The sequence below is a fragment of the Limanda limanda genome, chromosome 15 (assembly GCF_963576545.1).
Source record: "Limanda limanda chromosome 15, fLimLim1.1, whole genome shotgun sequence".
Taxonomy (NCBI): domain Eukaryota; kingdom Metazoa; phylum Chordata; class Actinopteri; order Pleuronectiformes; family Pleuronectidae; genus Limanda; species Limanda limanda.
The window spans coordinates 3,806,638-3,828,886 of record NC_083650.1 but is presented as its reverse complement, the minus strand read 5'-3'; the positions used below and the strand labels follow the sequence as shown (position 1 = coordinate 3,828,886).

At 44.3% G+C, this 22,249-nt stretch overlaps 1 protein-coding gene across 1 annotated transcript in view; it reads left to right on the top strand.

The window, feature by feature from the left end:
* The window catches only part of atrnl1a (attractin-like 1a), a 182,918-nt gene extending 161,345 nt beyond the window's left edge, over positions 1-21,573 (top strand). The window contains exons 29-30 of the mRNA XM_061087743.1: positions 11,571-11,685; positions 21,074-21,573. Coding sequence (XP_060943726.1) covers positions 11,571-11,685; positions 21,074-21,195 — 237 coding nt within the window. The 3' untranslated portion in view covers positions 21,196-21,573. The remainder of the gene's footprint in view (positions 1-11,570; positions 11,686-21,073) is intronic.
* Positions 21,574-22,249: the final 676 nt, after the last annotated feature.

Below are 22,249 nucleotides of genomic sequence, written 5' to 3'. Positions count from 1 at the left end.
TGTTCTGTCCCGCTTACGGTGAGTGGCAGAGGATAGAGAAACTAAGAGAGTCATCACCGGCCTGTTCCACGCGGTGTTCAGACAGGAAGAAGGAAGCAGGAAGCAGCACCTGTTGTGTCCACACCGCACGGGTTTGGTTTATTTTGGACGAAAACGACTCAGACAATGAGGAGCTTAGTATTAATTTAAAAAAACAAATCCTAAATAAACATCTCCACTTTCGATGCTCAGGTGTCCGGGATACAGAGGCCGCCATCTTCGGCAATGGAGGTCATGACTAAACGCAGACTCCACCAATCAAGAATACATATTCTGTTCATTCTTTGTGTATCGTCTTCACTTCCTTGTCTTACAAAAATAAACCAAAATACTCCTGAAATATAAAAACTATTCCTACATCCGTTAGTAAAATATATTTGAATAGTGATGGTCGATTGCCTCCTGCTTCTTTCTCCCCCTCCATATGTTAAATGGCGGTAAAAGCTCCTACATCAGTATATATCCTCCTCCTCCTCCTCCTCTTCCTCCTCCTCCTCCTCCTCCTCCTCCTCCTCCTCCTCCTCCTCCTCCTCCTCCTCCTCCTCCTCCTCCTCCTCCTCCTCCTCCTCCTCCTCCTCCTCCTCCTCCTCCTCCTCCTCCTCCTCCTCCTCCTCCTCCCAGCTTTACAGTGTGTCATGGCTGCATTACACAACATGGGCAGAGTCATCAGCATAAATCGATGATTCCACCGCCGCCATAAAGCACTGCCGTTATGTCGTAAAGCTGATGAGCCCGAAGCTGCTAGCATCTGTACGCCTCCGCCCGCGGGAAGCCGTTAGCACCTTGCTGCTGATTAACGACGGCCTCCCGCTTTCATAATGCTATTTAAAGCAGAGAATGAATCAATATCATATCTTGTGTTTTAATGCGGCATATTTATTCTTCAATTGCAGGGATTTAATACGGCGCGGGAAGGAGGGATGGTGGGAGGGGAGGGACGGATGGATGGAGAGAGGGAGCGGGAACGAAAGGGGATGGAGGAGGATAAAGAAAATTTATGAGACCTGGGAGTAATGTATGTTTGGTGGGAAAACACACAGCTAAACACTGATTTACCCACAGTACACACACACACACACACACACACACACACACACACACACACACACACACACACACACACACACACACAGCACTGCAGGGCCAATCTGATAACACAAGAGATTCAATCAGGCACCGAAGAAAAATGAGAAGCACATGAAAGCATGCAACACACAGACACACACTCATTTGCATTCATCCTGGACACACACACACACACACCCACACTGCCTCAGTTTACTCTGCAGTCACCTGTGGCTCCGAGTGTGTGTCTCACGACTGGACACACACACACACACACACACACACGTTATTAACTCAATAACTCACACCTCTGTCAACACTAACAAGGCTAAAACAAACCCATTGCTCCTCATGTTTCTGTTTGCGTTTCAACAAAAAGGCTGTTTTGTCTTCTTTCTTTTTATCATTACAAAGATTAGTAAAAAAAGAAAGCGTCTCACACACATTATTTCCGAGCCTGGAGGAGAAGCACCTGCGGCTCCGTCAGCTGAGCAAACGTACCGACGCTCTGATGTTTAACAAAATCATTCTTTCCACTCTCAAGATTTTGAAAACCATTTCACAGATATGAATAAATATAACGCAGACACAGGCTACATCCACTTCTATTTTAAAGTTTTTGTATTTTTAAAAAACTGTGGCTTTGTGTTTCAATGTGGACAAGTGACAGACTTTAGTAAACGATGACGAGACGCTCAAATTCTCACTTAGCGTCACGTTAATCAGTTAAGTGATATTATTTTTGTGGAAAATATATGTAAAACATGAAATCTCCCACCACTCCTGTGCTTTATTTGACATGAGAGGCAGAAGGAGACTTATCTCACCACAGCTGATTGAAGCCTGGAGGGAAACCAAAGAGGATTTGAGTCTGTTGTGATTTCACCTCCTCTCCTGCAGCGGAGGATTTACCTTGAAACAGCACTGACCAATATCTCGCAGGAGGGAAGCAGAGCTATAACAAATATAGGAGCTAACGTTTTATGACGGTTTTCTGTTCTTTATATTTCGTTCCCCCGGTTGTTTTATAATGACTTTTATCAGTCGGGGACACATTTTCCTGTTCTCGGCTTTTTAAAGAGCATCTCACCCTCCTCACAGTGTTTCACCGTTTTCACAGAGAGCGAACAGATGTTTCACTTGATCTCTGACCAGCGCTCGTAAAACCACGGTTTATTTCCAGCCCAGATTCTCTTGAACTGACTCGATCCACAGCAGCGGCGGCTTCACAGAGGTGGGGGGGCAGACTCACTCTTCCACTTTTCCTTTAACTTTTTTGAAGGACGAAATATAAACAGTGTGTGAATCTGATACGTTTGAGTTTGTGAGACACGGACTATAAATCAAATTCTGAGCCGACCCGTGTGGATGTTTGGGAACTTGAGTTCTGAGCTCTGAGCCAAAATATAATTTTGAAACCCTTTAGGTCAGATTTTCTCAAAACGCCACAAAACACCAAGTCACCAGTTCACCCAGGAACATTGTGTTTCTACGTTGCTGTGACAGAACTCATCTGTACTCGTCCTAGACTCTGTGTCTCTAAAGAACAGAAACACTCTGGTGTCTGTGGGAAGAACTGAGACGTTGAAGTGAAGTGATTCTTCCTCCCGTGACGGTTCATTCAGTAAAGATTCATTTCAACCTCATCGACCTCCTGAGTGTCAAAGCGTTAATCTGTGGAGCTTGGTTGATATTCAAATTCCCGTTCGTCCGACTGGGCGTTAAATCCACAAGAGCATGTCTAGAGACGTGGATCAGAGACGTGGAACCAGGCTATAGTCTGGTCCCTGCCACCTGTATTATTTCTCATTAGGCCGTTTTCTCTCAGTTCAGGTTGTTTTTTTCGCTGCCCTCTTAAAATGAGTGTGTTTCTCTGTTCTCGTCTTTTCTCCCTGAATCGATATCTGCACCTGCACGCTGTAATCCATCAATACTGCATCTGAACGAGCAGAAAAAAGCATTTTCAGGAATGATGATGGCCTTTGGAGCGTTATGTGGTGCATGTGCGTGTGTGTGCATGTGTGTACAGTTATATTATATATATAATTGTGTGTGTGTGTGTGTGTGTGTGTGTGTGTGTGTGTGTGCAGCCATGTGCATATCTGTGTGTATCTTTCCTGTGTGGATGCAGCCATCCTCGGCGAGCAGAAAACACATTCATCTTTCCAGCGCTAATAGTGAAAGGCGGAGAGGTGGAGAGGACAGTGTGTGTGTGTGTGTGTCTGGAGGAGGTGGAGGGGAGAAGGAGGAGGGTGGGGTGGGGGGGTGGGGGGGGGGGGGTTGAGTGTCAGATACTCTCCACCTCCTGAATTAAGGCCAAAAAAAAGAGAAGTGCGGCTCTTACGAGGCATTAGAGAGATGATTAATTTGTCGTCATGGAGAAAGAGAGAGAGAGGGATGGCGAGCGAGAGGGATGGAGGGATTAAACGAGGGAGAGGGGAAGAGATGGAGAGAGGGAGAGGTTGTGAAGTGGCCCTCCCGTCCTCCCCTTGCAGTAATAGGATTGTTTGCCCACCGACGTGCTGATTAAAATGTAAATCCAAACGCATCTCTCTCTCTCTCTCTCTCTCTCTCTCTCTCTCTCTCTCTCTCTCTCTCTCTCTCTCTCTCTCTCTCTCTCTCTCTCTCTCTCTCTCTCTCTCTCTCTCTCTCACACATACACACATTTCATCCAGACACTGGCTCACAGGATGTGTTTTAACATGCAGGTGTGCGACCCGCCGTCCCACACCGACGAGTGGGCGACGAGACAATGAGACGGGAAATAAACAGGTTGAGGGCGATTATGAAGGAGAGAGAGAGGAGGAGAAAGAGACATGGAAGATGAGTGTAGGAGGAGAGAGATTCTGGTTGGAGAAGTTTACAGGAGTCAACGTTTCATTCCGTTAATACTCTTGTTTCGTTTCTTTCAAACTAACAACAAAGTTTAAAGGTTTCAAAGCAGAAGCCGATTTATGACGTTGCTGTTTTCTCCATATTTGTTAAATTTTGGGAGTTGGTGCATTGACACATACATTTATACACAAATATGATGATTACATATTATTAACACTCGTTTCATGACGTTGCTTCTTTGTGCAGGCTTGATTCCTTTGACAAAATAACGAGCTCCAGTAAATATTCTCCTCCTGGAGACGGATTGATTGTCGAAGCTTCAGTTGAGTTACGTCTGGTTCTGTGGACTTCTTCTTTTTGGAAAATGAAAGATGAGATTTACCGCGTCTGTAATTTGATTAATTTGGTTTCGTGTCTGGCTGTGGGAAACAATACTGTGCAACAACAACTCCACTCTGTGTGTGTGTGTGTGTGTGTGTGTGTGTGTGTGTGTGTGTGTGTGTCAGCAGAATCTAACGACAGATTAACACTCTAATAGATGAAAATTGTAAATAATTTGCAGCGATGATGATGAGGCCCGGGATCTCGGAGCGAAGGACTGATTCAATCTGACACTGGATCTCAGTTCCTCTGTGTGTGTGTGTGAGTGTGTGTGTGTGTGTGTGTGTGTGTGTGTGTGTGTGTGTGTGTGTGTGTGTGTGTGTGTGTTCGTTCCTCGTATCTTCTCCTGATTCCAGTCCTGTCATCCTTCCTCTCTCTCATCATCTCTCCCTCTCCATCCTTCATTCTCCTCTTCATCTCTTTTCCGAAAAAATTGTCATCTGCTCTCATCCGTTATCACCTCCTCTTTCCTTCTCTCCTTCCCTCGTGTCCATTTTTCCCCTCCGTCTCTCTTTGTCTCAGTTGGTCTGCTCATCTTCTCCTCTCCTCTCACTTTCTGTCTTTCTTTCCCTTCCTCCATTTCTTCCTTCCCTTGAATTCTTTAATATTTTTTTAATGTTCACCCACATCTGTTTATTCCTCATCACCTCTTCCCTCTCCATCCCACTTATTTTCATTCTCCCCTCCTCTCCTCCTCTTCTCCTTTTTGTCTCTTCTTATCTTTATCCCTCCTCAGCATCTTCTCCTCATTTCCTCTCCTTGATTCCATCTCTTCCTTTCTATTCCTCTTCCTCCCCTTGCTTCTCCTCCTCCCCTCTCCTCACATAAATCCCTGCATCAGGTTCTTCATGCATTTTAAATGTAGTTGTTGTGTGGATAACGTTGGTGCACGGCCTGCAGAGGCTTTTTTATTTACTTGTTTTAGATGGAAACAAACTTTCAGAGACAAGCGGCTCTGCAGCTTTTTATGGAGATTAGAGGATGAAGCAGACGGAAGAGGAGGAGAAGGGACGCGGCTCAAAACATCTCCCGTTGGATCGCTCTGATTATAGGGATAAAGATACCACTTTGCGCCGGAAAATCTGCTCTCACTATCAAAGCTCCGAGGGATTTTCTCTTTCTTTCTTAGAAACACCTCAAACATGCTGCTCCCTCCATCATCTCCCCTCCTCACTCGGAACTGAGCCGGAATGTAAATGGCAAACTGCTCTTTTTTCCTCCTTTTATTCATTATAACAAAAGGCAATCTCTTATACAAATGCCACCAGGAAGAAACGACATGCTGTAGTTTGCTCATTGCGAAGGTCAGAGGTCATGGGCGGTGCTCAGTGGTTCTGAATTAGTGGGATGAGCTCACTTCCCAGTCTCAAACTGGGCTCCAGGTAATCACCTGATTTGCTTGTAGCAGCAGCATCAGTGCAAAATGGGTGAAAGTGACATTAATACAAAATCGTTCCATTCAGAAACATAAAAAACATGTTTCAACTTCACATGTTATATCACTTATACGAATGTGCTCTACACACACACATGCACAGACACACACCCACACAGACAGAGACACACTCTCAATCTGTCTCGCTCCCTGATCAGAACCATTTCCTCTCAATCCTGCAGACTCCCCGTGGAGCTCTGCAACAGATACAGACAGACAGAGGAGGGAGGAAATGGGAAAATGGGCTTTTAGATGGAGGCAGGATTGGACACGACAGTTTTCTGCCCTGGGGGGGGTGGACATGCATGGCCAGTCTAATCGGCTAAGGAGGGCACGGCGGGGGGGCGTCCACTCTCCACACCTCAGGGGTCAGAGAGCAACGCCGTGTTTATGTACGTGTGTGTTCCCACGTGTGTGTGGACATGGAGGCCAGTCGGGGTTACGACTTGTTCAAAGCTACACAATCCAGCATTGAGCCCTTTGTGTCAGTTTGAAGCTGAAGTTACCTCCAGATGTTTGTTCTTCTCACCTCTGGATCATCATTTCCCTCAATAATTCAACATAATTGTAATTTCACATATTTTTCCTTGGCATAAATTAACACAAAAGGTGAGAGAAGTTCATTTATAAAACCACTTTCCTGCCATATAGCCTCTCAAACTTTAATGTCTCTGCCTTCACAGCCAATAAAAAAATAATATCACTCAATTTATCCTTGAGGTTATAGCTGCTTCTAACTTTACAGATGTTTCAAGCAGATCTAATAATAGTCTGATTCAGATTTATATCTGTTTACACGTCTTCGCTCCTCACAGAAGAATTAAGAGTGTAACATGCAGACAATGAGCAGAACAAAGATCCTGCTGCGCGCTGAGATGGAGCCCCTGGCTTTTATTGATGTGAACAAAGATAAGACTCGGCTTCGTTTCAGGAGATGCACCTGATATCTGACTTCTACAGGCTGTGATCTCGGGGGATTGTTTTTGAATAACACGCAGATTAAGCGTTAGATTTCTGCACTTTTTATGATGATCACATGTTTTTGTCTGGGGCAGAACAATCAGAATAGCCTCAGGGATAAAATCGAGCCACATTTAGTTGCAAAGTAAATGTTCTTTAGACGTCTCGGCTCAATAAATCTGTTTCAATGACACCGAAGTGTTTTGACATTAGGCTCGAGCAGCGAAATTTACCGGCGTCATTGAAAAGTCGACTTTAAAAACCTTTGCAGCCAAATTCATCCCAGTTTCAACCTTGTTGTCTAGACATCGTTTGACCAGTAACTCGACAAATCAGAAGAAACTCAGGCTGTGGAAACGAAGCTTGTGTCTGTTGTGTAATGTGTCCAGCTCAGTTTGGAGCGAGTGTTTGTGACAGACAAAAAGAGACAGAACGGGATGGAGAGAGAGAGAGAGTGAGAGGGAGAGGAGGCCATTAGGACGACGAGACAGACTGAGTCATGGAAGTAATGGTGAAGACGGAGAAGCCCGACAGCGAAGATTGTAAAGGACAATGTGAGGAAAGTGCATCTGAGGAGGCGAGCAGAGGGTTGAGAGGACGGAGGTGATTTCAGAGACGCTTCTTCTTCTTCTCTCTGTTATTATCTGTATTTCTGTGAGTGTTTGTCTCCTGACCTTCAGCCACGTTGTTAGACTTCACCGGTTTAATCTCACATGTTTCCGGCCAAACACTTTCTTTAGTGATTTTAGAGATATTTTGAGTCAGGTAAATGCAGTAATTTAAAATGTATGAAATAAGAATCACACGAAATGACAGAAACCATCTTTGACAAAGTTTTATTAAACGTCTTCTTTGATTTTGTTTTGTTTGGTCCATGTCACATCTGTTAACATGGAGGAGGCAGGGTTTATAACATACACTGCAGCCAGCCACTAGCGGGCGAAAGAGATGTCACGTCCTCCATCTTTATATAAAGACTATGTCTCTATTCCTTTCTTTTCTCAGTAGATTGTATTGTCATGCCTCGCTTGCCGTCCACCAGTTATTCGGATGATTGAACTTAGAATTTGCAATTACAGCTGTGATGTCGGCGCAGAACAGAAACTCGGTAAAAGCTGAAAATAAGAAAGATAAGAGAGAAGAAAGAACAGATAAACAGTAGTTTTCACAGGAGGAGAAACTTCTGGTTCAATTTCCTGTGGTGTGAGAGAACGTATCCATCATGCTTCCCTCCCTTCACCTCAAAACACTCAAGTCACTTTGTTCGTCCCTCGGACAAAAAATGGGAGTGTTGCAACGACTGTTTTTATTTGAGGTGAGAACGAGAGACGAGAGGAGAAAGTGAGAGGAGGAAGGAAACTGCCCGGGTGAGAGTCACTGAAATGACCTCGCTCCTCCAGCACATCTCAGTTTGTTATTCCCCGAGAATGAAAAGAGGAACCGATGGGCGGAGCTGCAGCGTGAAGCCACAGCCAATCACGAGAGATGTCTCATTAGCATATCGGGGGGGGGGGGGGCAGATTGTGAAACACAAATTCATGGAAAAATTTACATTTTCTGGAGTTTGAGTGTGAAAACAGCTTTATCACAGTTTTCCTATCGACTCCTCACTAATGTAGAAGAGTGTAAACTTCATGTTAGTTGTGGTTTAAACTGTTTATTGCTCCACGGGCTTTAGATGAACCTTTAGTTATCATATCACGATGAACCAGGTTTTCATTCCAGCCTCGGAACTGATTTCACAGAACTGATTCCACGGAGTTATTTGCTTTTCACTGGAAGCATCTGGCCTCAGCTCTAAACACACAACTGCAGTTATCTCAAATTTTAAATAGAAATAACAACGGCCTCGAACCAATAAAAGAATCCTGCAGGGCAACAAACAACAACCTCTCTGGATTATTTCCAGTCGTCGTTTCGAGAACAAGGGGCTAAAAATGCTGAGTATTGCCAAGGAGCCAATTTCTACTTTGTTCCCAGTCAGCAGAAACCGTTTCATGGGCTTAAGTGGCACTTGATATTTAAAATATATAAATAAAATGAAAGAGAGAGAGACACTGTGATGTCTTTCTCTCTCTCCCCCCCACCCTCTCTCTCTCCCTCTCTCAAATACACACAGAAACACACACACACACAGACACACACACACACACAGACACAGACACACACACACTTACTGGGATTACTTTGGGAACGCAGCCAGACAAAGCTCTTAGCGTCGTCACTTCTCTCTGACTCGGCTTCATCATTTACTCCCAACGCGACAGATGAAGATTCAGGTTCACTCCGTTTATCTTTGGATAATTTGGTGTTTACCAAAGAAAAAGAGAATTTATAAAGAAGGAAAAAAGAACTAAAGTGTTTATTAGATTTAGATTTTAGATTGTATACGTTTTAAATTGTTAAATTCTTTCACCCCTGGAATTTGATTTAAAAAATGTAATATTTAGAGGAGTGATATACGAGCACCTGGAAGTTGGTGCGGATTAATTCAATTTAAAGGAAGTGTTGGGCCTTGGCAGATATTTGAGCCCTACTGACTCTAGTTAGTTTTAATTTCATGTAACAGAAAAACCAAATCACCTGAAACAATAAAAAGATTATTTCTCTTTCAGACGCTCGGTTCTTTTGAGTTTAGTTCAGCTCAGGTTCAGATTTATTATAAATCAAGGTAACTCAAGGATTCTCTCACTGCAGGTAACAGAGGAGAAATACATTTTTAAAACAAAGTTCACTGATTTATTTTTTTGACTTGGTGTTTTTAATGCGTCTCAAAGCAAATAAACTGAGTTGATATTTATCGGACTCGTTGCTCTGCAGGAATCCACCTTGTTCACTTCAGAGTGAAGTTGATGACTTTTTACACAATTCAACAGTCGTGACGAGAAGGAAACGAGCTAGTGTGTGTGCGTGTGTGCGCGTGTGCGTGTGTGTGTGTGTGCGTGTGCGTGTGCGTGTGCGTGTGTGTGTGTGTGTGTGTGTGTTTGTGTGTGATACAACTCACTGACTCTTTTGATCTAAGATGCACATAAATTAGGAAAAGTGAGCACAAACACAGACACGTGCACAAACGAAACTGCTGTTGCCTTGGTAACCATATCTCCAACTGTACGTCACCATAAAGCAAGCTAATGTATAAATGAATATTAGTTACTTGTGCATTATCACGGCCAGTGTGTGTCTGTGTGTATTTTATCTAAACACATACACACTCATCTTTTCAGTGCCAGCAGCTAACACCTGTGATTCATTTTGCGTCATTCGCCTCCTCGCTGCTTTATTTTCAACAAGCAAATACAGAAAGTGACTCATCTCAATCAGGAGAAGCAGTCTTGCTAATGGGACATTTAATTACACAGTCAGTTGTGTGTTTACTCGTGTTAATTCCCAATTCCTGCTTTTTCTTGTGTCGCTCTTGTCGTTTAGTCGTCAAAGGAAGTGACAGAGTCGCTCATCACAAAGGAAACAGAGAAAACTGGAAATATCAGGGAGGTGGTTAAAACACGTGACTAGTAACAGGAAAGGAACAGATGGACATGTATAGATATATGTATATACATATACTGTGTGTGTGTGTTTGTGTGTGTGTGTGTCCCAACAGACCTCAGTAATAAACAGGGTTCATCTGTGTGACCTCTGTGGCTTCTCTGTGGCCTGAGGGTCAAATCTGATCAATACCTCAGTGCCTCCTCTCAGACTGGAGGAAACTGGATCTCAGCCATTAGATGATCTGATCCAGAGTCTATAAGAGACACGTTAAATACAACGAGTCCCAGCGGTACCACAAAGTACATATGGTCCCATGTATATGATCGATAATTAGAGTTGAAGGGGTTTAGGGTTCGTGAGTAATATCATTATTAGTGTATGTTCAAGTTGTAGACCGTAGATAGAGATCAACGACGTGACGGCTCCAGATACCCTCGTGACGCTTTGACCTTTTGTTCAGCGCCATCTTGTTTTTTTGAACATAGAAGTAACCATATTAGGAGGAGCAGGGGGAGGAGCCTGACTACCAGCTCGAGGGCACTACACGCCCAACTGCATCCTTTGGATAGTATAGCTGTCAACAACCAGTGGAGTTGCCCCCTGCTGGTCAGAGAGATAATGCACATGTCAGGCCTTTCTGCTTTGATTTCCGGACCTAGAGTCTACATCCAGTCAATTGGCGAAACTTAAAATGTATGCCAAATCTTTGTGATCACCCTCTAGTGGATGGCTGCAGTACATCTTCCAAACCCCGCCTCCTATGTGTTAGCATATGGAACATTGACCAAAGTAAAAAACCTGAATCTAATCTAAGTCTATCTGAGCTGTTTTCGCTTCATTTTGGTCCAATGAGATGAAGCAGAGACGCATCGTCCGTCTTTATTTAGATTCATTGCTTTGAATACAGAGCTGACTTCCTCTGAGGCGTTATGGGATGCTAATGGAATGAGGTGACACGGAGGCACCACGGGATCTTTATGGATATAAATGAGGAAATCTGTGATGGTGCATGTGGACTGTGGAATCACAACATGTGAGCTCGGTGTGAGAGAGTCTCCAACCTGTTTACATCAGCTGCTCAGCAGGTGGAGCTCCTCAGGCTGCAGGTCAGGCTGCCCCCCCCCAGCTGGGAGCTCTGATCCTGGGGGAGGTGGCAGCAGGCATCTGGGCAGTGGGGCTGGAGCTCTGGAGTCTGATGTTTGCTAGATGGTAGAAATTATATCTATATATATACTATATTTACAGTTGTTCTCTATTTTACTTAAAGCAATTGGATTTCCCACTAAAAATGAATAATTTTTGTGTGTTTTTACACATTTCTTTGCAGTGTGAGTTTACTGTGTGTGTTTGTGATGTGTGTGTGCAGGCGTTGCCGAAGCCCATCGCCACGGAGCCGTGCTGGGGGAGCAGAGCAGGTGTTCTGACGGTGCTGCTGTATCTGCCCAGAGTCCCGTCTGGAACCCCCCCGCCTGGACAGTGTGGTACGACACAAACACACACACACACACACACACACACAGTGCAAACATCGGTAGTCATCTCTTTTTCTTTGTTTAAATCTAAAAACTGTCTAACATTCAATCATCTGAGTTCTATGCTTTAAAAGTCATAAATATGTTAAAATATTATGTAATACTAAAATACATTTAGGTTTGTACCTAGCTTTATTCCCCTTTCTTTAACATATTCTAATCAGATTATTTGATTTTGAATACTCAGGTTTGACACGTTCAGTTTTAAATGTCAACTTTCCCTGTTTGTTTGTGGTTCAGTTGTGTTTGCACCATAAATTCATTGTAGCCTCACAAACACACATTCCACTCTGTGTTGTCTGCACAAGTTCAACAGTTTCCAGCTGCTCAGTGATGTGGAAAACGACACAGATGCTTTCAAACAGCAGCTCGTTGAATCTCCGGCTGTCAGAGAGTGAAACGTGTCAGGGTGTTGTGTAGCTGCGTCGTCGGGAGCGACCTCGGGGTTTATTAACGATCGAAGGGTAAATGAAGAAAACAGAGGAACGTGAGAGAAACTGTGCAGATCAGCAACTTTCACAATGTGCTGCCAATAGAATCAGATCGTGATCCTGTTGTGACGTGTGTTTCCACGGTGATGTGTTGGTGTTCACAGAGAGTCGTGACACACGTCAGCTTGGTGAAGTCTGATGTGGTCGGAGCCGGCTGGTTTCCTACTGTCCGATCGATTGTTCCTCTCGCTGACACATCCTGACTTCCCTCCATCTGATCTCATGTTGCTGCTGTAGGCGGACGACACGCGATACCCCCCCCCCCCCCCCCCTCGCTGCAGCCGTACAAATCACTGGAAAGTCAGCAGCACTTCCTCACAGACCCCTGACCGAGGCCCGGCGAGTTCTGCACCGTCAGCACGAGGCCAATACCCCCCCCCCCGGGCTCGTCTTCCCCTTCACACGATCCCTCACACCAATGCTTTTAGTCCCAGACCGCTCCAGCTTTGTGTTCTGCTCGTTCCCCCCCGCAGCTTCTCTCCGGGCGAGCGCTGTCAGTTTGTCTGTGGGTCGGTTGTGCTCGTTGCCCGGTGGACGGTGTGTAACCGGAGCAGGTGTGAGAGGCCTCGGCTCCTACAGACGGAGAATAAAGTGTTTTGCAAGAAAAGAGTCGTCGGAGCTGGAGGGAGCTTTTATATTAAACTGTGGAAACTGAAGCCTGAGAGGGGGGGGGGGGGGGCGTGAATGAAAAGCTTCAGGGTGCGTGAGAATGAAAAGAGAGGAAATCTAACTTTGTGGGCCCCAGAGGTAGATATCAGGATTTTAAAATGAAAAGATATGTAATAATAGTTATTTCCAAGTCCAGGGGTGGACTGGCCATCTGGCATACCGGGCATAATCCCGGTGGGCCGTTGACCCAATGTGGGCCGGTCTGGTCCGCTATGTTGTTGTTTTGTTTTTTTTCTCTTCTTCCTCTCTAAATTCCCTCCAATTGGGCCGGCCAATTGGCTACAGAGGGCTAGCAGTGTGTTGCCAGCATCGACACATATTATTGGTCTATTGTTTGTCATTGTAAATCAATCATGGGCTGACAGGCTCAGAGAGCCCTGACAGTGCTGTCAATCACAACACAAACCAGGGGGGGGCGGGACCTCATGGCATTGGCGGGGGGAGTCGCGGGACGGGCTGCTGCTGAGACAGAAACTTAACTTAATGGATAATAAGAGTAAAAAAACGCCCGGGTGGCACTGAGAAGCATGGGAAAAAAAGCTGATGTCTCTGGAGGTGGAGGCTGCTAAATGTGCCAAACTGACGGACCTATGTGGTGCCGGGTTCACCAGCCCAGCAGCAGCAGGTGCGCCGGGAGACGAGCGAGGAGGACTCGACAACGATGAGCGAGTGGAGGCAGACATGTGAGCGCGCATTTTCAATACATTCTCAAAACTGGCTCATTACTTGAGCAGCGGAGGTTGGCGTTGCACGCCTCTACCCACGGCGCCCCCCCCCCTCTCTCTCTCTCTCTCTCTCTCTCTCTCTCTCTCTCTCTCTCTCTCTCTCTCTCTCTCTCTCTCTCTCTCTCTCTCTCTCTCTCTCTCACACTCGCTGCCCCCTCCCTCCTGAGATGTGCAGGTGGCGTGTTTGCCGTCGGGGGGGGCGAGCGAGAGGGGCGAGAGGTTGGTCTATCCCTCCGCAGGTTCACCTTCAGAAATCTTGTTACGACTTTTACTTCCTCTAGAATAGAGATAGTGTCTTATTTTGTGTGCCTATAGTATAGTGGTTATACTGTGGTTTATTAATGTTCTTGGGCAGACACAAGAGGCACTTGTTTATAGTTAATTAGAAGTTCAGATGCACTGGTCCATTACTATTTGAACCTCAGCATCTAGGGTTCAAAATTGGTAAAATTATACATTATATGCATATTGTTGTTGTAATTTTTCAGTCAGTTGAGATAAATCTTGAGGAGAAACATTTTGGGTTGTTTTGTGTCTGTATAGACCTACTATAAAAAGCACTTTGCATTTTTAATTTTAGTTCTTGTACTTTTGATACTTAAGTACATTTCAACACCAGATACTTTTGATACTTAAGTACTTTTAATATGAGCTACTTTAAGACATTTAGAAGACATAAGTTACGTCAATTTAATGGCAGATGTGCTTGGCTAATTATGTGGGCCGGTCTGAGCCAAAAAATGCCCGGGCCGTTTTGTTCTCCCAGTCCAGCCCTGTCCAAGTCCATTAAGAACGAAACGAGGTTCAGTAAATGACCAAGAAAGACTCGGATGTAAGTAAATCTCTAATTTATAAAAAGTTTTATTCCAGCAACACTGAACTTAACTCACGGATGTAGTTGCTCGACAGATGTTGACTTTCAACGTCCTGAGCTTGTTGAAATGTGACAGAAAGTCCAAATGTGAAGAGTGAATAGAACCGAGGGATTATTTTAACAACCCTAATCTTCATGGTTTGTTTTTCTGATTTTACACATACCCTCGAACGTTTTTTATACAGGTTCACAACCAAATAAATGCAGAAGTAAAAGCTCCTGTTTGATTTGAATCAATATTGAAGGTGTGTTTATTGAAATGAAATTAAAGAGCCAGTTTAAAGAGTACAGATGAACTAGCTGTGTGTTTACAACCTGTTTAAGAATCACTTCATTTTAACTTTAACGCTAAGATTTGAACAAAACCTGATATGCATTCATTTTTCGTATGTAACTTAATACACTTGAGTGAATTGGATTTTTTCCCAGTCACATTTTGATACATTTTGAAGATATTTGTCTCTCAAATCTGTCACCCAATTAGACATGGAAATAAAACTATCAATCAATCAAACTACAATCAATATTCATTAGCATCAACATTTCTAGCTCCATGTTCGACCTTTCCACCAAGTTTAAAGAAAATCAAATTAGCGAGAAAAGATGAAACCTCATTGGTGGAGGTGAATATCCCAAACTGAAGCAGTTTGATGCAACAGTCCAAACCTGACCTCCAACTCGGCTCTGCCTTTGGGTAGAAGAACTTCTCCAACATGAACTGACTTAACATTCAGCTCCTGACTCTTCTTATCATTAGCAGAAGGCCAGCGCTGCACTTCTAGGTTGAGACCAGACTGCAGATCAAATCAGTTTAAGGGCATTTAAACAGTTTGAACACAGATTGATGGATCAGAATTTAAAGCAGTGCAGGTGTTTTCTCCTGCAGCCGATGTTGTGGACATGAAGCTCGTCACAGCAGCAGCCGACTCACTTTCAGGGAATCAGGTCCAATAAGTGGCTCATCAGTTCTCGGCAGGCGGCTCCCTGGGGGACGTCCGGGCTCCTCTGTTGTTTTTCTCATCGAATCAATGGAATCGCCGTCGTTATCCGTGTTTGAAGCCCGGAGTCGATGCTGGTTTATGTGTGTGTGTGTGTGTGTGATCACATGCAAACACAAGCGATGATGCATGTGAGCGTGTAAACACATGATACAACTTCAAACACACCAGGGAGCTCAGAGCGTCTGGGCTTTAGAATGAAATAAATAAAATCGCCCGCCCACCCATCCACCCTTCATCCACTCCTGCTCCCTCGCTCCTCTCCTCCCTGCATCCGCCCACCCTCCTCCTCCCCAGAGACGGCGTGCGTGGGGTCAGACAAGCGGCCCTCCATTGATGTTAGCATGTATGAACGCCAAGTCACTGTGGGCGAGCTCCGCCCACCTCGCACTTCAAGAGGAATCCTGGATGAGCGAGCCGGTTTTAGCTCCGGCTCTTTGTTTTCGTCCCGTCCTTCTCTGAGAGGATCTCCTGAGGTGTTACCACGAACTGACCCTTTGTATAGGAACCAGGGAGAGAGAGGAAGAGGGAGAGAGAGAGAGAGAGAGAGAGAGAGAGAGAGAGAGAGAGAGAGAGAGAGAGAGAGAGAGAGAGAGAGAGAGAGAGAGAGAGAGAGAGAGAAAACACCCATGTTGGTTTCAAAAGAAGAAATAAACAAACACCAGCTTGAGATTCTCAGCTGCTGGAATCCAAACTCATGTTCCTCTTTCACTGCTCCTCTGTCTTTCTCCATCTTCTCCGGCTTCAGACCAAGAAACAGGATTTGTAGATATCGTATTAGTCAGGAAATAATCAGGCCTCCACACATTGGAGGAAAGATCTGTTTCACTGCAGGTTGATGTTCTCAGTTATTAACGCATTAACGTTTGCCAAAATGTACCTGAGGCCTGTCATCATGAGCCAGAGAAGACACAGCAAGCAGGACACCCCCCATGTTTAAAGACACAACAAGAGACCCATAATTTTATCTTGCTGAACCTTTCCTGAGATTCATACTTCAGAGTTCTGGAAGCAGCCCAGATGTTTTTGTTTCAGCCCCGAGAGTCAAACTATGTGAGATGAGATCAGAAGCTGCAGAAGTGAACGAGGTCTCGAAGCTCTCGTACATTATTTTTCTTTTCCGTCTGAGCCGGAGAACGGAAACACGACCGTGTTTAAATAAAAGATCTGGATGACACACTGAGTGTTCCGTTTATCTGCAAATCAAATTCCACAGTAATAAAATAAATGTCTTGTGAAGGATTCTTGGCCCAATAGTTCAAACCAGGAAATTACAGCAGGTCGTCGGAGGACTCGCACACGGCGCCCGTCTCCCAGAACGACCCGCTTGACCACATGGCCGCTGTTTGACTGATCTGAAGTCACATGACGGACGGAGCAGGAGGAAGAGAGTGACAGTCAGCCTCCCGCAGCTGCTTTTGTTTGAGTTTCATATTGTTTCACAGGCTGGGAGCAGGTTAGACAGGCAACACTCGATCAGAGGTTTGAATGGATTCACCAGGCTGCTCGCTCTCAGTGAGCTGAGGGTGGAGAGAGAGAGCGACCACGTTTCATTCTGAGCCTCGCTCCAGCTTAGATCGTGGGTCAATAGAGACACAGGCAGAGAAGCATTCACAGCCGCAGCCTCCTCCGTTAATCTGCCTATTCAGCAGCAGAGATAGACCTGGGAATACTAGAGCGGGGGGGAAACATACAGGTGCCGTGAGATGTCGAAAGTCTTTGTGAGTTAAAAATAGAGCAGAGAGAGAAAAAAAGAGGCATTAAGGAGCTTAGAAGTTGGATTTGTTCGTGGAAATACAAAGAAAGTTGAAAACAGAAATAGACGGAGCAGGAGATAAGTTGTGATGTTAAACGAGTGGAGTGGGTGATTGAGACGGTTGATGGCGACGCCTCCTCAGACACTAAACCAGATGAACGTATCGCCGCAGCGAAGAGGAGGAGGATGGTGACGCTTTGAGAAACACAGATCGGATCAAAAGGCCTCTAACGCAGCAGCTTCTAAATGATTGAATCATATACATCACACTCTTTCTGCCTCAGGTTTCTGGCGTCGTTCTTCTTCTTCTTTGTTGTTCTCCTCCATCTCATCCATGTGTTTCTGGGTGATTTGAATATATAAATATCAGGAGGATATTCTTCATTGTGTGTTCTTCAAACAGGCTGGAGGAGATGTCCTACCACCGGCTGCCATGTTCTATTAATGAATCCTACATAGACGGGATCAAACCTGATTCTTACATTGGAACATCAAAGCCGAGGTGGTTGTGTGTCATGTTTACTGGTCGTCTGAAACCTGGAATCAGTGCCGCGCAGATGTATAAATATTTGAATATCAATGTGTTGCTGTTTGACTGACTTTGATTTTCCTTGGCTTTGTGGAACAGACGCTGCCAAGGTGTATTTTCTGTTTGTTATTAAACTGGATTCAGGGTTCCGTCCCCGGCGCCTTCATCGAAGGCAAAGCACAGCGGCACTTTGATGTGAGGAAGTGAGGGAGGCGTGAGGTTTGTCACGGGGCGAGCGAGCGGGCTCCTCCCATCACAGATGCTTCTCAGCTCCAGTCCCAGTTTCCACATCGCACCGGTGCCCATTCCTTTTCCTGGGGAATTTAGTCTCCTGCTAATGACCCCATTAGTCAATCAGGAGGAGGGAGGATACGTGTGTGTGTGTGTGTGTGTGTGTGTGTGTGTGTGTGTGTGTGTGTGTGTGTGTGTGTGTGTGTGTGTGTCTGTGTGTCTGTGTGTCTGTGTGTGTGTGTGTGTGTGTGTGTGTGTGTGTGTGTGTGTGTGTGTGTGTGTTAATGATGCGTCAACTCACCTGACAGAACAATCACATTAACGCTCCCCGTCGCCACGACAGCGAACGAGCACTCGCACTCACCTGCAGCGTGATTTGATTACTTTTGACCAATTTAATTTTGCAAATGGAGACGTGTGTGTTCACCCGGGAAAATCAACACACTTATGAAGGCAATTTGTCAAAGGTGGAAGCCATTTTGACGGAGGAATATTCAGACGTCACGTTCGAGAATCAATTATCTTTCCATATTTAAATTTTTCCAAGTCTTTGTCTTTTTCATTTGGAGGTAGTTTGAAATCTCGTGGATGGTTTGTACAATTGCCAGAGGGAAGTGGATCGTTGGAGCCAGACACACGACCAATATTACAGAGTTTTTAACCCAAACAATCTATATTTTACAGCTGGACAATAAACTTTATTGTGAATTCCTATATAATAAAAAACTAACACAACCATATACAAAGAACTTCAACACATTAAGACTGAAGGCGATGATAAAAACCTCCTTCTACAACCTCTAGAAAACAACCTTCTAAAACCTGAAGGCTTCTGAAAATCAAAAACTTTACTTTCTCAGCCTCTGAAGACGATAGACACGTGAAATTCAAATCATTTGATACCTTAAACATTTGCTTTTTATTATGAATTCTTCTCATCTCTATTCTTTCCCTAAATGTCATAAAAATAATAAAACCCGGCAAACTTCCTCCCTTCTTCCCTTCTTCTTCCTCCTCAAACACGTATCATCAGGTCTAAATGCCTTTAGAAAATAAACATTTAAATTCTTTTCTGATCTTTCATTCTGTAAAAAAGTTTTTATATTATTAATATTATATATTTATGTTTGTGAAAACTCATAACGGCAGAGAATCGTCTGGGCTCTCGTGTTTGTAAAGTATCGTGGCTGTAAACCAGGTTCCTGTTTCTCACTCTCAGAAAGTTTTTCAGATCAGATTAAGTTAGAAAGTTTCCGAAATGTTTTTTTCCCATTTTCTTTACTTTTAATAATCTATCAATCATTTCTCTAATCCTTTCTTTAGCATATGATCAGTCTGGATTATGTCTTTGATGCTTTAAAGCTTCAAATCAGACGTTTTAATTTCACATTGACAACTGAACCACTCAAATTTTCTCCCGACCAATAAAACATGTCGTGGTGACGTCTGTAGATTTTATTCTTTGTCACGTTTAAATTCAACAGCTCGATGTCGCTTCGTGTTTTGTTGAATTTTTGGTTTCACGTCAAACTCCCACCAAGGTGAGTTAAGTCTGGAATTATAAAGAACATTTGCAAACAAGCTCTGCTGGCGTTGGGACCAAATTGCAAATTACCAGAGAAACAAAAAGCCAAATCTAGAGTAAACACACACACAAACACACACGCATACACACACGCATACACACACACACACTCTCACACCTATACAGCCGCTGCCAAAGAGAAACAAACAGCCATAATGAGCCGTGTTCCAGCAGAGCAGGTGCTGCTGTCCACCTCCCTCCATCGTTCTGAATGAAGCGAGCACATGTTGCTCACGCTGGCCGTCTTCTCGTCTTCGTGGCACAACTTTTCAAAAACGTGCACAGGTGCATGCACGTACCTCCAGTATTTACACAGCCACTCACATAAACCTGCACAGTCACACACACACACACACAGGCAACACGCTGAGCGGCCGTGTAATCGGCTTTCCCCCTTTCCACACTCAGAAAGAAAAAAAAAATCCCAAGAATCACTTGAGTGTGAAATGCTGAAAACGTCCTGCATCCAAATCATATCAAGAGCACAGCAGATTTCCTGTTTTGTTTATCTGGCTCCTGCTCGCTGGCAGATTGAGCGCTCGCTGTAATGACCATGTATTGTCAGGCCCACGGTTGTCGGGGGGGTTTGTGTGGGGGGGGACATGAGGAGCTGCACTCACAGCTCCAGCTGCCATGACTCTAAATCCACATTAACAACAGCCAGCGCTGCCAAGGAAACACAAAGCTGTGAGGCATCTGATGCCCTGGCGCATCCGGCCTGTTCCTGTCTGAGCTGTGAGGAGCAGCCGATACTGAAGCTGCTTTCAAAAGGTGTGAGGAGGGAGAGAGGAGGAGACGGTGGGGGGGGGGGGGGTACGCTTCAGTGGCCAGACAACACAGGAGAACAAACAGTTCGGATGATGTGACGAGATGTCGGTTCGGAGGATGTGTCTCCGCCCTTCACACACCGACTCCTCACCGACTTCTCACAACCTGCAGCAGAGTTTCACTTCCTCTCAGAACCTTGTTGCTTTCTAACCTTTTCTGTGGCTCTCAGAAATAATTATATGTTTGCAGCCCTTTCATATGATTTAAGTGCTTTGGGAATAAATAGCAATCAAACGAAATTCTCTAACCTGGTGGGACTCCACATTTTACCTCCAGTCTTTATATTTGAGTTTACATCACATATAATTTGTTGTACTTTCAAGTCTTTATTTATATACATATCAAGAATAATATGTTATGTCTGTTGAAAGTGGTTTGACGATATGAAATATTTTCTCCTCCACCAGTTAAATGTATCCTTCATGTTAGATATTTAAACATCAATATACTTGACATTGTTTGTAATTAAAAATCAAAAGGGTTTCCACAACAGAACCTTGTGGTTCTCCACATTTTTCCTCTTTAATGGAGTGAACAGGATCTACAGGTGATCTGCAAAGAGGATGTTATTTGTTTGCTGAGAGCTTTGAATGGAAATTCATCTGGAACATATATTTCTTGGTTAACCCGTTTGTTTTTCTTGGTTTCTAGGAATCGCTATCGCCAGCGCTCTGGTGGACGCATCACAGCAGCGAGCCATGGACTTTAAGGACCGAGGCCTCGGACTCAAGCATCGCAAACACATCGTGCACCATCAGGGGACGTGTGTATGAACTGGATGATGACACGTCCTCATGTCCCCGGAGGAGACAACACTGACAACACAACACAAAGGGTTCTGATGATCTTCATGAATCAGAGGATGGTGGAACATGGAACTCATGGTTCCTTCCTCCGCTGCATTAGATGGACAAACTTCATAAACAGGCTCTTTCTGTCCCTGTTGATCTGATGATTCACGAAAACAACAAGTTTCAGAGCAGAGACTAATTTCAGAGCCATGATGATGATGAAGATGATGATGAGGACGTGTTTCTCCTTCGGTCAGATATTTACAAAGGGAGCTGCATCTGCACCGTGTGGCTCAGTGTGGAAGTGCAACTGACTTACAAACCCACTCTGGAGCGAAACCCTGCAACAACAACAACATGAACCTAATCAGATCAATGCAGAACACTGTGGTGGCTGATTATTTGGAGGAAGTCTCCTCTGGGATGTTTTTCAAAGACCACTGTTGTTGAGATGCTGCATCGAAAAACTACAGAGACTTTTGGATTTATCCGTTAAATCACAAAGTACATTTGATTCTCTCTGTTTTTCCTCAAGTCAGCGTTTGGAGATCTACTTTATCTGCTCAGGTTCTGCTCTCTGCAGCCGTGGGTCTTTGTCAAATGTGTTTCTGCATTGGAGGTGAAATGCTTTACCGACACACGAGGATCCTGTGTGAGATATTAATATGCAACTGACCATTCAAATGTAAAGTTGACCTGCAGGTCGGCATCAGACACAAACTACTGATGGGTTTTTTACGCCTGCTCGTTCATTTCAGACTGTGAAAGTACAGTTATCAACTTTTTACAGTAACATTCATGCCTGTTACACGTTTTTTATATGACACGTCTCCTGTGTAATATTTATTAATAATGCAAATTACATTTAAACAATAATTTAGCAAGTTTTCAAATGAACTAAGGACTTTTATTTGTTTCCCGTTTTCATGTCAAATTTCCATGTGATTTACCCTTTTACCAACTGTGTTCAATTTTCATTTAATATTGAATAACTTTGTATGGACTGCACCTGCACAGAATATTTACGTCTTTAAAA